Below are 17479 nucleotides of genomic sequence, written 5' to 3'. Positions count from 1 at the left end.
ATAGGTCAAAGATGCAATCTGTTGGTAGTACACAAATGTGTTTCTTCACTTATGCTATGGAGGATTTTGAGTTATCAACTTAAGAGAACTGTTTTCTGAAAAGCTGGATATCCTCATGTCATAGAAGTTACCCCAGAAGGACGCAGCAGGCACATTATTACACCTGGACTTCTAGGGATGCAAAGTTAAAGTAGCCATGAGCTTTTCCACATCTGATGGATTTGGAACTATGTGCAAGAGAGGGAAATTCAGGCTGGTCACTAGAGGTATCCTTGAACCCCAAACATCGAGAAATGTTCGTACATCAGGGTCAGCTTAGGAGGGGATATTTTAGCTAAGAAGGACCTTGGATCTGAAGGTCTCTGCCTCATTGCATTGTAGATCATCTCGTAAGACAAGGGATGTACCACTCTGCGTATGGACCCCAAAGGAAAGGAGAAATGTTGACCTGCCCAATGAACAATTGGTTTCCTTCCATCAAAAGACCTAGTGGGGTTGGAGCCCTTGAAGTCACAATTGTGAGGATGAACCATATGAACATTTCAGTGCAATACTGCCGGCAGAATTTAAATGATTTAAATGAATTTAAATGACTCATTATTAAATTTAACTTATAAATTATTAACTCCAAGAATTACGAGAATTTCTTTCATAACTGCAAATTAACCAAGACTTTAAAAATACTTAATGACATGAACATAAAGAAGCAAACCATAGACACCAGAACCTCCTTGAGAGTGTAGAGTGAGAGGAACGTGACGACTGAAAAACTACCAGTTGGGTACTATGCTTGTTACTTGGGCAACAAAGTCATCTATGCAGCAAACCCCTGCAACACTCAATTTACCCATACAGAAATCTGTGCATGTACCCCCTGCATCTAAAATAAAAGTTGAAAAAAGAACAGACTAATGCACACAGACACACACACACACACACAGAGAGACACACACACACGTGCGTACTTAATGAAGCCTAGGTCTTTTATCTAATGGCAGAAAGATCAGATGAGAAAGGCAAAAAATCAGAGACAGACCAAGGCTGCCGGTTTTATTTTCCTCTATGTATGTGTTAGTGTGTATATGTATAAATGTATTTCTATTTGCTAAACCGTCTAAAGTTTAGTTGAAGACATCATGACATTTCACCCCTAAATGCTTAAGCAGATATTGTCTAAGAACAAGGAGATTCCTTTGCGTAACCGCAATGCAGTGCTCCCACTTGAGAAATTTAACTTTGATACAATATTTTTATTCAGATTTCCCCAGTAGTCCCAATAATATCCTATGTAGCTCTTTTTCCCTTGGAGCAGGATCCAATCAGTAGCTCCACATTGCATTGACTTGCTATGTCTCTTTAGTCTCCTTTCATCTAGATCACATTCACAGTCTTTTTTGTTATTTATGACATTGATTTTAAAGCCTATTTCAGGTGTTTTGTGGAATATCTATCATTTTGAATTTGTCGTATTGTTTGCTCATGTTTGAAATCAAGACACCTAATACAGAAATAAGAAATAAACTACTGAAAACAGAAGGTGAAGAGGAAGGAGAGATGAGCTAAAGAGAGAAAAGAAAAGAGGGAATGAGAGAAAAGAGGGAAAGAGAGAGACAAACTGATTTTGTGATAAAATGTTTATCAAAGTGGAAGAAAACAAAGTCTCCATAGATTTATGTTCAGACTATATTGATAAGCAAATATATGGAGTGGTAAGTGGGGAACATGGTCCTTAAAGAGAAGGTATCTGAAGTACAGTTGACACTCAGACAATGCAGGTGTTAGGGGTGCCAATCCCCTGTGTGGTCAAAAATTTAAGTATAACTTTTGACCCCTGCAAACTTAACTACTAATAGCTACTGTTGACTGGAAGTCTTATCGATAACACAAACAGTTGATTAATAAATATTTTTATCTTATATGTGTTATATATGGTATTCTTATAATACAATAACATGAAGAAAATATTACAAGGAAGAGAAAATATATTTACTATTCACCAGGTGAAAGTGGATCATTATAAAGGTCTTCATCCTTGTCATCTTCATGTTGAGTAGGCTGAGAAGGAAGAGGAAGAGAGGGGCATTGGTCTTGCTGTCTCAGGGGCAGCAGAGACAAGAAAATTCATGTATAAGGCATTTTGCTTAGAGGCAAGGGAATAAACCTTGGAAGTTCTGGTGTGTTCCCAAGTTAAATGTAAAATTAAGAGGGGTGAAGAATTCAAACTAGTTATTTCAGTTTATACATAAATTAATGAGGCAATGTATTTTTCTTAATATATGTAAACCAGTTTTTTTGGTGTCATTTAGCACCAGCAGATTTGTTTCTTTAAAACCCTTCACCAGGCCTTTGGCTCACACCTGTAATCCCAACATTCTGGGAGGCCAAGGCAGGCGAATTGTTTGAGCCCAGGGTGTGGAGACCAGCCTGGCTAACATGGCAAAACTCTGTCTCTACAAAAAATACAACAGTCAGCCAGTCATAGTGGCATGCACTTCTGGTTCCAGTTACTCAGGAGGCTGAGGTGGGAGGGTCGCTTGAGCCCAATAGGTAGAGGTTGCAGTGAGCCATGATCATGCCACTGTACTCCAGCCTGTGCAACCGAGCAAGACCCTGTCTCAATCAATCAATCAATCAATCAATCCCATCACCAGGCTCACAAAGTTAAAAATGATCTTAAGGAGTTAACAGAAATATGTAGACACTACTTCAGATATATGAGAATTTAGTCTGTTTTTAAAAACCTGCAAAACAGAGATTCATGAACCACATTTTAAAAAGACTTCTATGAAAGCTTTTCAGAAAAAAATATTTTCAAGCTGTCAAAAAAAAAAAAAAAAAAAAAAAAGAACCAGACAAAATCATCAGGTATCGGGGGCTAAGAACAGCTAAAATAAGTTTTCTAATTTGTCAGTGTTTCCGCTACATTAAATGCCTGCTTCTCTACCTCATCTCCTAGCCACCAAATAAATAAAAAGGGGGATATGTAACTGTAGGGGTACTGCTAAGAAATCACAGTGTTCAGATGATTTTTTTCTGAAATTTATTGGAAACTTCATGTGTTCATTCTTGACATTTTTTGGATTTACTTGGCAAGGGCAGAATCGTAGAAAAACAAATAGAGTTCCCTGAGTAGGAAAGGTACTCCATTTCCTGTTCATGGTTAGGTGACCCTGATTACTGTCTTTGGAGTCTTGAGCCCCTTACCCAGTGAATAAGTAGGTACTGAATCAGGGAGGTGCAGACTCATTTGCCTGGGTTTGTTTTCTGGGAGTTCCTGTTTAACATTCCTGAACTGGAGCAGAAGTAGATTTTGTAGCTGGCTTTTCTGAGACTCTGAGGAAACTGAGAGTTGTTGAATTCTCGGGTTCTGTGATGTTTGATACTTATTAAGTGAAATTATATGTGCAGAGGAAAATTTATTCATCTATGCTTTTAACAAATGGCTGTGATAAACAGAATTAGACATACTATATGGAATTGCATAACACACCACCACATGTCCGTATTACCCGTTTCCACAGTTATCGAGTTCTTGGTAATTGTTTTTCAACTTTATGCCTATCCATTCCCCACCACCATATTATCTTGAAGCAAATCTCAGATATTATAACATTTTATCTGTAAGTATTTCAGTAGATATTTTTAAGCTGTCTTACTTAAAATAAGAATGGTATGTAGGTGTTTAATGTATTCTCCAAGTTAATGCATAATTTAAGTACTCACAGTCTCTGTTGAGACTATTTACATGCACTAAATCCGATCAAAGAGAGAATTTGATGTGAGTAGTGGTCATCTGGAATGGTCCATTCATTGTGTTTGGGATAGCAACTGTGTAGGTCCAGTCAAAGAGTGGTAGCATCAGAGAACTTCTGTCTTGAAGAAAGGGGCCATTGTTAAGATTGATGGGTTTTCTGTGTTCTTTGGTCCTCTCTGATGACAGGATAGTGAAATGAGCCCTAGCTCTGAGTACCCACAAACTTTGTAACCATGGATAAAGTCAGCCACTTACTTATCTGTGAAATTAAACTTCCCGATTTTAAAAATGGATGTGATGCTTCCTGCGCCTATTCACAGAACTGTGATACACTGTGATTTGGGATGTGAACACGCTTTAAAAATAATGGCCCGGTTACGTATTCTCCTTTTATTTTTATTAAAAAAAAATTTTTTTTTTTTGAAGCAGAATCTTACTCCGTTGCTCAGGCTGAAGTGCAGTGGTGGGATCATAGCTCGCTGCAGCGTTGACTTCCTGAGCTCAGGTGGTCCTCCCACCTCAGCCTCCCAGGTAGCTGGGACTACAGGTACATGCCACATGCTGCGCTAATTTTTGTATTTTCATAGAGATGGGGTTTCACCACTTGCCCAAACTGGTCTCCAACCTCTGAGCTCAAGTGATCCTCCTGTCTCAGCCTCCCGAAGTTGGGGGATTACAGGTGTGAGCCATTGCGCCCGGCCTACATATGCTCCTTTAACACAGGCTTTTGGTTATTTGAAATTACCAATGTTCAGGATTCTTAATGGCATCAGAGAATATAAGCTTGAATAAGTAACTATCTAGAATTTTTTTAAGGAATAATTTTCTAATCTAGGTTCTCTTTTCTTCTGAGTATATTTTATTTGGGCATTTTATTTTTCTCCAAGATGAGATCCATTTTCACTCATCCATTTTGAGATTGTTTTTCTCTCTGTTAATAAAACCTTTGGAATGGTGCCTTGATCAGGATAACTCAAAATTAAATGTTTCTCTTTGAAAGATTGCCTGGTGATCAGAATTGTTTTTTCCTTCTCTTATTTTAGCCTTGCCTCCCCGATTGAAAGAGATGAAAAGCCAGGAGTCGGCTGCAGGTTCCAAACTAGTCCTTCGATGTGAAACCAGTTCTGAATACTCCTCTCTCAGATTCAAGTGGTTCAAGAATGGGAATGAATTGAATCGAAAAAACAAACCACAAAACATCAAGATACAAAAAAAGCCAGGGTAAGTATAATCCATAAAATAGTAGAGACTGCCCCAGCAATAAAGTAATATAACATATAAATGTTATTTAGGCCCTAATAAGTGAGCTTACTATCAGAAACACGATAGATAATAAGTGAAAAGCTGTTTCATTATATAATGACAAAAAATCATCTTATCACGTAGGCAAGAATTCAGAGTTTCTGGTTCTTACAGCTTGTTGATAAAGAAAAGAAAGGATGGATGGAGAAAGAGCTATAGGAAGTAAGAAGAGATGGAAGGGAAGAAGGAAGAGTGCATTAGTGGCAGATGCTGTCATAGTAATAGATCCTAAAATTCAATTTCTTGGCCAAGCACAGTGGCTCATGCCTCCAATCCCAACACTTTGGGAGGCCGAGGAGGGCAGATCACCTGAGGTCAGGAGTTGGAGACCAGCCTGGCCAACATGGTGAAACCCCGTCTCTACGAAAAACACAAAAAGTAGCCGGGCGTGGTGGGTGCCTGTAATCCCAGCTACTTGGGAGGCTGAGGCAGGAGAATCACTTGAACCCAGGAGGCAGATGTTGCAGTGAGCCAAGAGCATGCCACCGCACTCCAACCTGGGCAACAGAGCAAGACTCTGTCTCAAAAAAAAAAAAAAAAGAAAAAAAGAAAAAAAAACAATTTCTTTAAAATAAGACAAATGCATATAATAATGTAGAGTACCAGTGCCTTACACAGCTAAAATCACAACTTCATTATAAAGCTCAGTAAATACTTAGATTTATAGAAAGAATTGGAATGTAACCAGTTGAATTCAGACTATTTTTTAACATGGGGTTAATGATATAATTATATCTAATAAGAATTTTTAACTGACACTGCTGATAAAGCACATTGTCACTCTAGCAGATTTTAAAATCAGATAATCTTAAGTAGCAAGAATTTTAAATGTTCCTACTCTCCCTGAGGGGGTCCATATTTGACAGGGCTTCATGTGATTCCTGTAACATCTTGGTGGATGCATTCTGGATCTACTCTAAAATGATGCTCTGTTATCATACCTACACTCTTCATTCTTATTTACTTCCTTACTTAAGAATCATTTCTTCTATCAAACTACATTTTGAAATCAGAGAAGAGATAAGTCAGTTGGATTTCTGCTTCTAAAGAGTCTTTTAATCAATGTGATATGTATAATAGTGGTTCCAAACTCAAAGATGACATTTTCTGCACTCACATGTCACAGTGAACCCCCAAGTATGGTAACAGAAGCAACAGAACATTCTCCTGTACTTTGATTTTATAGGACATTAGCCAGAAAATTGTTACACATTCATGAGCAAAGTGATTACAGTGAGAATTAAATTTAATCTTATCAAAGTGTTTGTTTGCTCTGATGACTGTAATTAGGTTTTTTTTCTAGTTTCTGTGGTTTTATAAGCTATATACTTACTTTATTAACTACATGTTGACTCTAGTTATTGATCATGTCAGATAGATCTGTTGCTTTGGAAGTATAATAAAGTGTATTGTATCACTTTCTGCAGCAGGTGGTACTTCAAAGATACAAAATGTAATATTGTAAAGAGACATGGCATTTTTATACCTAATATTACTTATTTTTTTACATTATTCCAATATGTAGCAGTTCAACAGCACATGGCAACTATCTTACTTTGCAGATTAGGAAATTGAGCATCAAAAAAGTGTTCTGCTTTGCCTCAAGTCATATAACTAGTAAGAGACTCAGTGAGAACTGAGTTCATTATTGTTATACCCATTAAAAAATGTAATATACTGAGAAAGAAGGAAGTTAACTTTCTTCCTGTAGATAATAGTGGTAATGAATGGTTAAACTTAGATTTGAAATAGGTCTGACTCTAAGTCTCATGCCTTTTCAACAGATACTTGTGATTTTGCTATATAGATTAAATAGATTTGGTACAAATCTGTTTCTTGGGTTCCTTTCTTAAAACTGGAGAACCTTCATATTTAACAGCATATGTGCATGAGGGGAGTAGGAAATACAATGAATGAATTGAAAAGATAAGTATGATTCTTATAAAGAAGTTTAACAGGACAAAAATACTCCTAGATTTTGGATGGAATCGATTTTGGTGTTTGCTTTTCATCCAACAAGTTAGTAAGAAATGAAGTTATCTCTACATGCAGGGTAATGTCTCATTTATTTCTACGTGGCTGTCAAAGGATACCAGTAATATTTAAGTGCCATGAAAGGTTTTATGGTAGGACTGTGGAGAAATTAAAGAGGTATAGGGTATTATAATCTCTGTACCCAGGGGCGGGGGTCATAAGACTGTATAGAGATTATCTAGTTCAGTCTTATATAAAACATGGGAATTCTGGAAATCATGTGTTACAACACTGCTAGAGCAGGGGAGGAGGAAGGGAGGGAGGAGAAGTTCATCTAGAAGAAAGCATCTCACACTGCAAATATTCAATCTGATGCTACCTGGAGAGAAGCAAATGAAATTTCGGTAGATAAGATGAGAAAATGAATTCTTTAAAAAAGTGAACTGACTAGAATGAATAGGCTTTAGAAAAGGTACATGTATACTTAAAGAGGTAATTTGTTACATGGCTTCGATGACATATAAAAGTATCATTAGTATTCAGAAAAGCATTTTCATATTGGCTTCATAGGTCCAGACAGCTAAGAGCACTGTCTACATATTAATAAAATCCCATAATACCAGAAAGGGCAATAGTCAGAAATTACTTCTTTTAAACAATAGTCTTGCTGGAAAGAATTAAATGGTGAAAAATGTATTGAAGTGATGCAACTATAAATCATTTGCAGCAAAACAGTTAACATATTTGATCTAAAAAGACATGCTTTGTATAGAGTGGACAGCTATTTGATAATCAGCTTTTCAATTTTTAGAATTGGGTATTTTGTCATATCTAAAATTGCGTCTTTTTATTAAAAAAAGCATTGTCAGGTTTTTTTAAGATTAAAGGATCCAGCTGAATCTAAATTTAATTAACATTTGCAAGGTGTTCTATTATTTCAATTTATCCTGCAAATATAAGTAGAATGAATATAATTATTGTTATACCCATTTAAAACATTAATATCCTGAAAATGAAGGAAGCTAAGTTTCTTCCTGTAAATCATAGTGGTAATGAATAGTTAAACTTGACTCTAACTCTTGTGTTTTTCCAGCAGATATTTGTGATTTTGCTACATAAAGTCAGAAGTCAGAACATAGGGCTCTGGCATGCTTAGGATAATGGCTTTAATTAAAAGATTCTTATTTTACAGATTCATTTATATATTACTATTAATGAGTTTTAATTACTAAGATATTCAGACTATTAGTATTCTGCAGTGGTTAGTTGGTTATTTTGACTTAAACTTTTTCTTAGGATATGATCAACCAAGCAGAGGTGAAGTTTAGTTTGAAGTGTAAGATTTTTCTGGGATTCTCTTTATTTAAATACATTGACTCTTTTTCAATCCTTAGTCTTGACTTCTTTTTCACACTTTTTATAATCTAGATTGTGCATAGCAGCAGCCAAAATATCCTTTTAATCCCTTGGTGTTTAATGCAACAATTTCACAGCAATATGCAACTTCTATTATTTTGTAAAATCTTACCCTTCTTTTGCTCATGGTCCTACTACAAACTACATTCCTATGTGTTCTTCGTATGATTTTTGAATTCCTATCTGAGCCTTTGTTTTCTTTCGCTAACCCACGTGTGAGGCCAATTAAAAGAAATGGAAACTGCCCTCGTGTTATATGTCTGCTTATCTCTTTGTTCTTGTTTTCTTTGACTGGTGGATGATTTCAATCAAGAAAACTGGTTAAAAAGCTTGGCGTGTGACAGATTCATATGTGAGGACTGTCAGATTGACCTCATTTAAATACCTATTCTTTCTTAGCTTTATTAAAGGCTGACTTTCTATTATTTGTATGTTTCACACACTTTTGGATACCCTTAATTTTGCCTCAGCTCTTACATATTTTAATTTTGTTTAAAATTGGCTCTCATTGTTTTATTCACATTGAAAAAGTATTACAAATTATTTCTTCTATTTTTAATGGTTGCCTTTTTTGACTTTATAATGGAAAAAGTTTATGTGCATTTTTTTCTCATCTTAGCTTAGCAACTCTATTAGATCACTTGAACTTTATATATAATGAAATCTCAATGTTCTCATGTAGAAAATGGGACTCAGTGGCATTCTATATGGTTTATGTGAGGCACGTGGTATAGTGACTGGTTCTGTTGTTTAAGAAGCCCCTCTTTTAGCCAAGCACAGTGGTGTATACCTACCGTCCCAGCTATTAAGGATCTCTGGAGTGCAGGAGTTTAAGACCAGCCTGGGAAACAAAGCAAGACCCCGTCTCTATACTTTAAAAAAAAAAAAAAAAAATCATAATTTCCTCTTTCACTTCTTTGTCCTTTTCACGATGATCAGTTTTACACTATCTGAAGCAGTGTTGGACACACACACACACACAAACACTGTCTGTATAATTTCTTAGGGGTCAGGGAACCAAAACTGTATAAACAGAAGAGTTCTTCCCTATGTGTAATTAAGTTTCCTTAGCCTGTAACTATGGTAGAAGAATCAAGCTAAAATAAAACTAAACTAAGTAATAGCTAATGAAACCTTGAATTCACCTTGTAAGTGAGCACTCACTAAAAAACACAGTGTGCTTTCTGATATTAAAAAAATGAAAAGGAAATTAATATTCAGAATTTTTTATCTTCAAATTACTTCGCATTAATTTATTTTTACCCTGTACTGTTTTTTCTTATTCTAAAAGTAATGTATGGTTATGAAAATCCAAATATTTCAGGAATATAGGATGTAATTACTATAATAATAGCTAACACTTATTAGGAAGTCACTGTATTGCAAAAACTGTTTTAAACACTTTCCACGAATTAACTCATTTAATATTTTTAGAAAATAAAAATCCATGGAAACACCAACCTTCCTCCAGATCCACAGAAAACTCATCAATTAAAGAGCAAAAAGTTATATTTATGACTATAAGGGAATCAGGTAGTCTTTCCAAGTTAATTTCCTTCTTGTAGACAGTATATGGTATCTTACAGAAAAGAGAAAAAGAAGACTGTTGTAGCCATACTTATCAAAGCGCCAAATCTTTTTGCAATATATAATTTTCAAGGAAGATTTGGCTCATTCTACACCCTTACTACATTCTGTCCCTACTCTAGGACACAAGGCTGGACAAATCCCATAGTTACATGTATCATTAGAATTCAGAGGGGTCTTTACGCTCCTTTAGGTCAGTGGTTTTCCAATGATGTCCCTGTAGAGTGCTAAATTTCTATTGAATTGCAAAAAGGATTACCAGGCCCTCTGACCTGGAACACTTTCTGTGTGATATTTTTGAATATGAGGTTCTGATTTAAGCTTTCATTTTAAAACAGGATTTTGTTGTAAAAAATAGTTGAAACCACTGATCTAATTTAATCTTTCTCTGCATAGAGATATTCTTGTAAGAATGTGCTTGGCAGGTGGCTATCCAGACTTGAATCTTTCCAAAGAGAAAACCTAACTCTTTCACAAGACACCCTGTACATTTTTGAATGCTCAGAAAAGTTAGTCTATGTAATATCATTCAAAACATGTTTCCTTTTTCCTGTAAGACTTAGTTTTCCTGTAAGACTTAGCAATCCCAAATAATTTCCTTTTCCATATGCGTCCAGGAAATATATTTAAATAGCTACTTATATTTCATTCATAGTTGTCTGCCAGTGGGACCTCTGTTTCTTTAACATAATCCTCTCTAGTGATAAGATTTCTAGGCCCTATTCAATTCTGATCACCCTCTTCTAACGTCCTTTAATTACGGTTTTTTTTCCCCATCAAATATCATTCCAAAGTGTATCTAAAGTATAATTGAGCATTCTAGATATGATCCAGCCAATGAGGAATGTATTGGGGCTTTTATCCAATTTGATTGATGCTCTGCTTTAATATTAATTTGGCTAAAGAGTACCTAAGGTTTTTTTGTTCTTCTTTCTTTTTGAAAAGAGTTTTAAAAATGGGTTAATAATAAAGCATGTGGCTAATTAGAAATCCTTATTTCTGCATATATTGTAGTCGAGGGATATCTCCTCTTGTATTTATGTCACCAATTTTAGAACGTGAATGCACTTGTGATGCTTATCTCGATCAAATTGAATCTTAGTCTTGGCCCATTGATGATCTGTCCTAGGATTCCCAAGGGTGTTCTCCACAGAGAAGATTCCATGGCCACATGTCATACCTGCCTTAGAAATTCACAGTACAGATCTGCAAAAAACTACCGAGATGTATTGTTGTAAAGAGACCTCTTTAACTTTTTTTTAATGCAACATTTATTTTAGCATAGAACCATTTCTTAAAATCTTCTTTCTTTTAAAGCCTAACATTTGATTACATTACTAGGAATAGTATTCCAGGAAACAATGCCAAGGCCTATTAGGAGAAGTTTGATTTTAAGACTTATCCCTTTAAGATTATGTTCACTGTAAATATGATTACCATGTTTCTTACAGTTCCATCTAGTTCAATAGTTAAAATGTTAATTGCATTGGGTCAGGAAAGGAGTCTTTACCTACAAACAGGATTGTTCCTAGATCTGTATAAATAGGAAAGAAGGGCTGTTCTTGAGGGTGTTGTAATAATCTTGGAGTTGTACATTCTTGGGATGTTGTTGTAATCTCATCTCAGAATTTGGGGACTTAAGAAAAGCTACTGTTTTCTTACTTTAGAAATTTACTCTTTCTGTGGCATTGAAAAATCAAGATATTAATGCCCCACTCTGATATTGTTCATAATTTTTCTATTATTGCTAGTGGTTTCATGGTTATACATGAAAATTCTTCCAGTAAACTATGCTAAATGTTGGGCTGGAAAATCTTACTGTACTCATCCAGTTTTTTCGCACTATTTTTCAAAGATACCCATCATGAAGGAAACTTGTCATGTATGAACAAAATAGATAAATAGCTGACAATCCATTTTAAAAATCATATGATATGTGAATACTCCAAAATTCAGCCTAAAAGTTAATGCAACCTGACATTGGGTGATATTCTAATATTGGTTTATTTTGATGATTTTAAAAGTTGTCATATTTTATTGTTAAGACGTATCTATTTCCAAAGATATTTGTCATCAAAATGGCCCATTATGGCTTATAGGGATATACTTCGGGGAAACTTTCCTATGAATAATGTCTCTGGTTAATGTGTGAATATTCTTTAAATGGTTCTTGGTGGTGTCCCCATTCCATAGATAGATAAAACTGTTAAATTACATCCGCTTTTTGTCAACTTTTTTCTGTGGACCATTATTTTCAGAAAATATTAACAGATACACCTTGTGAATGAAAAGGATTCCATGGTCAATGAAGTTTGAGAGAAAATAAATAATATATCCCCTTTCAGGGAGTCACAGTACATCAGCATATTCAAGACCCTGAGAAATCCTGTGAGAATAAAGATAATGAAAAGCCTGTCTTTATTTCACCTAATATTTTCCAAATTTATTTGAATGTGGAACACATTGCTTTGTTACCTCAGGTTTACCTGTTGACATCATTGAGTCATGACTGGCGAAGTTACCTTTTTTTTTTTTATTTTTAGACCAAGTCTCACTCTGTCACTCAGGCTGGAGTGCAATGGTGTGATCTCGGCTCACTGCAACCTCTGCCTCCCGAGTTCAAGTAATTCTCCCACCTCAGCCTCCTGTGTAGCTTGGACTACAGATGCGTGCCACCACACGCGGCTAATTTTTGTATTTTTAGTAGAGATAGGGTTTCACTGTGTTGGCCAGGCTGGTCTCGAACTCCTGACCTCCTGATCTGCCTACCTCAACCTCCCAAAGTGCTGGGATTATAGGCATGAGCCACTGCTCTCGGCCGCAACGTTAATTTTTCAGGCCCGATATTGGTTTGACCATCACTGTTCCTGGTCTGGACCACCTCTGATGGTCTGTGCCCTCTCATTATGGCCTTTTCCTTTCCTCCAACCAGCCATAGGAATATTAGGTTCTGCTTACTCAGCAAGAACATAATATTTACTTAATCAAACATCCAAATATTTTCTTCATTCATTAACACATTTATCCAATAATGTCTGAGGACAAAGCATAGCCTAATGTATGCTCCATGAGACTAGCAAGAAGTTGACATTATAACTCCCCCCTCCAAAGTGTATGTTCTAGGTCGAGAGACGAGACATACTGAAGGAACTCTCATGAGAGACATACTCAGGGCTGTCAGAATTTAGGCACATGAGAGCAGCTCCAGCTACATGACCAGGAGAGGCTTGGTAAAGCATTTGGCACCTGACATGGCCCTGGAAGGTCTAGCTGAGATTTTGATGCATAGGAATGCAGGATCCCCATTGTAGGAAGAAGAAATGACACAGCAAAAGCACAGAGGTGGAAAATCAGGGGGCCTACATGTGGAACTTTGGGTGGTTCAATGAGGTAGACTGGAGGAGACTAGTAGGAATTATATTTGGAACAATTGGTTTTACTCAGTTAACATTGTGTGACAAGATCAGAAAATTCACCAGAAAACTAGCAAAGTATAACATGGCAGATTTGCAACCAGAAGGATTGCTGTCATTTCTTCCTCCCTTGTTTTCTCCCTTGTCATTATCCCCTTAAGAGCCCAGGAAATCACAGTTACCAGGCTAGAGCATAGAAGGATTGTTGTTACTTTTTTGCAGATAGGGTCTCATCATGCTGCCCAGTCTAGAGTGCAGTGAGTATTCACCGGCATGATCATGGTGCACTACAACCTTGAATTCCTGGGCCCAAGTGATTCTCTCACCTCAGCCTCCCAAGTAGCCGGGATTCCAGGGGCATGCCACCACACCAGGCTTTAGAACAATCCTTTAGAAAGACTTCAGTAAACTCTGAGCCCATCCCTGCTGTTCTGAGTTCTTATATCTCGGAGACTGCTTAAATTATAGGTTATGTGCAACAGTAAAACACAGACATAGCAGATCACAATGCTGCCCGTATTAAAAAAAAAAAAAAAAGTGAATGTTGATGTAATATTCAGAGTTTTATAAAACTGTGTGATAACGTTGCCCAAATATTTATTCCAGTATTAAGAATCTTTCATGTGGTACTATGCTCCCAGCGATGAGAATCTTAAGGAAAGAAAAATTCCCTTCCTTTTGGAATTGATAAATCCTCTTCATTCAAAATTAACATTATTCTTGATATTACTCTACTGAGAAGAAGAGCGCACAGTATTTTTTATCTATTCTAACCTTCAGTAAGCGTCCTTAACAGACTTGTAGGAAATGACTTTATACATTTTCCTCTTCCTAAACCCTAGTGGCTGATGGCATTTGGATATAGAAAACTAAGAAAATTTACCAATTAGGTTTAAAAATCTAAGGTATTACACAGTTATTGGTGATGATAAGGGAGTGAAAAGAAAAACTACAGGACTTCCTTTAAACTACTGATTTAGGTGATAAAATTAAGATGATATCCATGGTATAACTTAATAGATGCATCTTACTTTTACTCTAGGTAAAATCATGTGGTCAGATCAATGTAATGGAAGTTGTATTTTAACATATGTGTAAGGTGGGGAGAGGCAGTTTGAGAACTCTGAAAGCACAAAAAAGTATATATTTATATTTACTGGATTTCTGTGATATATACTGACACCACTTTGGTCCTGATCTTATAGGAAGTCAGAGCTTCGCATTAGCAAAGCATCACTGGCTGATTCTGGAGAGTATATGTGCAAAGTGATCAGCAAATTAGGAAATGACAGTGCCTCTGCCAATATCACCATCGTGGATTCAAACGGTAAGAGATACCTACGGTGTACTGTTCCTAAATCTGTAAGAAGAGTAATCAAGACACGTGGTAAGACTCATAATAGATTGGTGTGTTAAATCTCGTTGTGAACAAATTAAAAACAAATAAAGAAAACCAGGTGTTTCAAGGATCTTGTATGTCTTTCATAAATTTCTGTACTCCATGAGATTATATAGACCTTAACTCTACATATATTTTTTACAAAAGGATTTGAATAAGGCCATGAATGGCAGAGATAGGTTGGATTGCTAAAAGATAGAGGTTATACAATTTTTTTAAGTTGATCAGGGAGGGCAGTCAATTCTTTGGCTCTCTGAACAACAGAATACAGTCATATATATATACAGGATATATATACACAATATGTATATATGCACATGCACAGAATATATGCATATTATATATGTACATATATAATATATATGCATAGTATGTATATACATATACATATATAATATATACACACATACATATATAATATGCATATATTCTGTGTGTGTGCAGAATACAGTCCTGACTCAATTCTGGCAATTTATTCCCATTACATCTGGCTCTAGGTAGTAGAAAGTTAGGCCATTAACTTTTTTTAGGCCTATTAATTTTGAAATTAGGACCATTTTAGAGGCAATAAATTTCCTACTATGAAGAGGCTTCATTTTCAGCTTTCTTCAGAATAGTACCAGGCAATCCTTCTTAAACAAATGAATGACTTAGAGGTAAGAAGTACAATCTACCTCTGACAACTTCTCTGAGTTATTCCAGGAAAGTAAAAGAACCACAGCTGATGGCTTTCTGTTTTGTACTAGCCTAATACTCCATGATTTGATGGAATCATCTATAGGAGCTGATGATGATGATGACCTAGCAATGCTTCTTTAAATCTTTTAGCATAATCAAATGCTATTTTAAAGTCTTTGGTGCTCCTCCCTCTCTCTCTCTCTTTCTCTCGTTCTCTTTCTTTCTCTCTTTCTCTCCTTCTTTCTTTCTTTTTTGAATTATGGCACTTAACTATTGCCTTTACAAAATTTGTCATCTGTTATAAAACCAAGCCTAATTGCGTGGCTTCTCGGTAGGAGATGAGAAAGATTCTGCATTTCAAGGGCAAGCGCTCTTAAAGTGATAGGGTAAAAATGCCAGGTCAGCACAGTTAGAGTAAAAGTAATTTTAAGGGTTAATTGTATGGGAGGCTGATGTAGTTTTTGCCACTTGATTCTTCTGTAACATACTAAGAAAGGGAGAAGGGAGATAAAAATAAGAAACAGGGCTGGGAAAATTCAGGTTAATGCCTCATCCTCTCTGGACTTCTCAAGGATCTGTTCCATCACAGAGTAATCAAAGTTTATCACTTTCCTTTTAAATATCTCCCTCCATAGAGAGTAAAAGAGAGCAGGGAAAAGGAGTTTCCATTAGGAGTCCTGTTTATTACAGTTTAAAATGTAAAACCATTTAAAATTTATATGAGTAAATATAGCATCACTTTATTTTTCAACCAGGGCAGGTTAAGCAATAGTAGTTTGCTAATATTACTTTAACCCACGTGGAATTCTATAGGATGAAGCACACATTAAAAAATTAATTTTAATGGGCTATTTTTTACTTTCTACTATAACCATTGTTTGAAGCTTGTTCTCCTGGGTTTGTCACTGACTTGGTTCAGTGTGTCGCCTCATGGTTAATGCTATTCAATTGTGATTTTTGACACTTGGATTTCATTTATGTAGCTATACCACAAAGTCCCAGGAAAATAAAATTAAAGCTAGTGTCATAGTCTCACTGAGTGTCTACAGAAGTATTACATTGATTATTCCATGGTTTCTGATTTACAGGATTAAGCAATGAATTATTTTTTACTCTATTATTCCTGGCAAAAACCCATAGAGTTCCTTTTTTATTAATTTGGGGGTACTGAAAGTTTGATAATATGGCTTTTTACATTTCTTACATAGGAAAAACAACTAATTCATTTTTTCCCACATTAATTCACTCAAGTCTTGGTCTAGTGATCAAACTTGAATATATAGTGTTGACCAATTATAGGGTAGAGAAATGAAACTCGAAGTGTTTTTGATAATGAGTCCTTTTTACCTGGCAAGAATAAAGAGAAATTTATGGAATATTTTAAATGAGTCATTGTTAAACAACCAACAAAAATTCTTTCAGAAATAGGTTCCTATGGACTTATGTAATTAAAGCCTCTGAAGAAGGAGAATGAAGAATCTCAATTGCAATGCAAGTTGGCCTTGTTTTTATTCTCTTCTTGGAATGTTAGGAATAGATCATCCTTTGCCAACCCCTTCATTGTATTAAAAAAGAATAAAAGAGTTAGCATAGAGAACAGACTTATTCAGGATCACAGAGATATTTAGCAGCAAAAGGAGTTATGAACCCAGGTTTTGGTTTTTTTTTTCTTTATTTCTACCACAGTGCAGTTCCATCTGTATCTGAAATGTTTTTTGTGTGTGTGTTTTGTTTTTCGTTTTTTGAGACAGGGTTTCACTCTGTCACCCAGGCTAGGGTACAGTGGTATGATCTTGGCTCACTGCAACCTCTGCCTCCTGGACTCAAAGGATCCTCCCACCTCAGCCCACTGAGTAGCTAGGAGTACAGGTGCATGCCATCACGCCTAGCTAATTTAAAAAAAAAAAAAAATTTTTTTTTTTTTTTTGAGATGGAGTGTTGCTATGTTGTCCACTC

At 35.9% G+C, this 17479-nt stretch overlaps 1 protein-coding gene across 10 annotated transcripts in view; it reads left to right on the top strand.

Annotated features, from left to right (window-relative positions):
* The window catches only part of NRG1 (neuregulin 1), a 1213919-nt gene that overhangs the window by 989783 nt on the left and 206657 nt on the right, over nucleotides 1–17479 (top strand). For all 10 annotated transcript variants that reach the window (XM_011977713.1, XM_011977712.1, XM_011977704.1 and 7 more), the window contains exons 2-3: nucleotides 4798–4975; nucleotides 14652–14773. In XM_011977713.1, coding sequence (XP_011833103.1) covers nucleotides 4798–4975; nucleotides 14652–14773 — 300 coding nt within the window. The remainder of the gene's footprint in view (nucleotides 1–4797; nucleotides 4976–14651; nucleotides 14774–17479) is intronic.

Source organism: Mandrillus leucophaeus, unplaced genomic scaffold (assembly GCF_000951045.1).
Source record: "Mandrillus leucophaeus isolate KB7577 unplaced genomic scaffold, Mleu.le_1.0 Scaffold183, whole genome shotgun sequence".
NCBI lineage: Eukaryota > Metazoa > Chordata > Mammalia > Primates > Cercopithecidae > Mandrillus > Mandrillus leucophaeus.
This window is presented reverse-complemented; position numbering and strand designations above follow the sequence as displayed.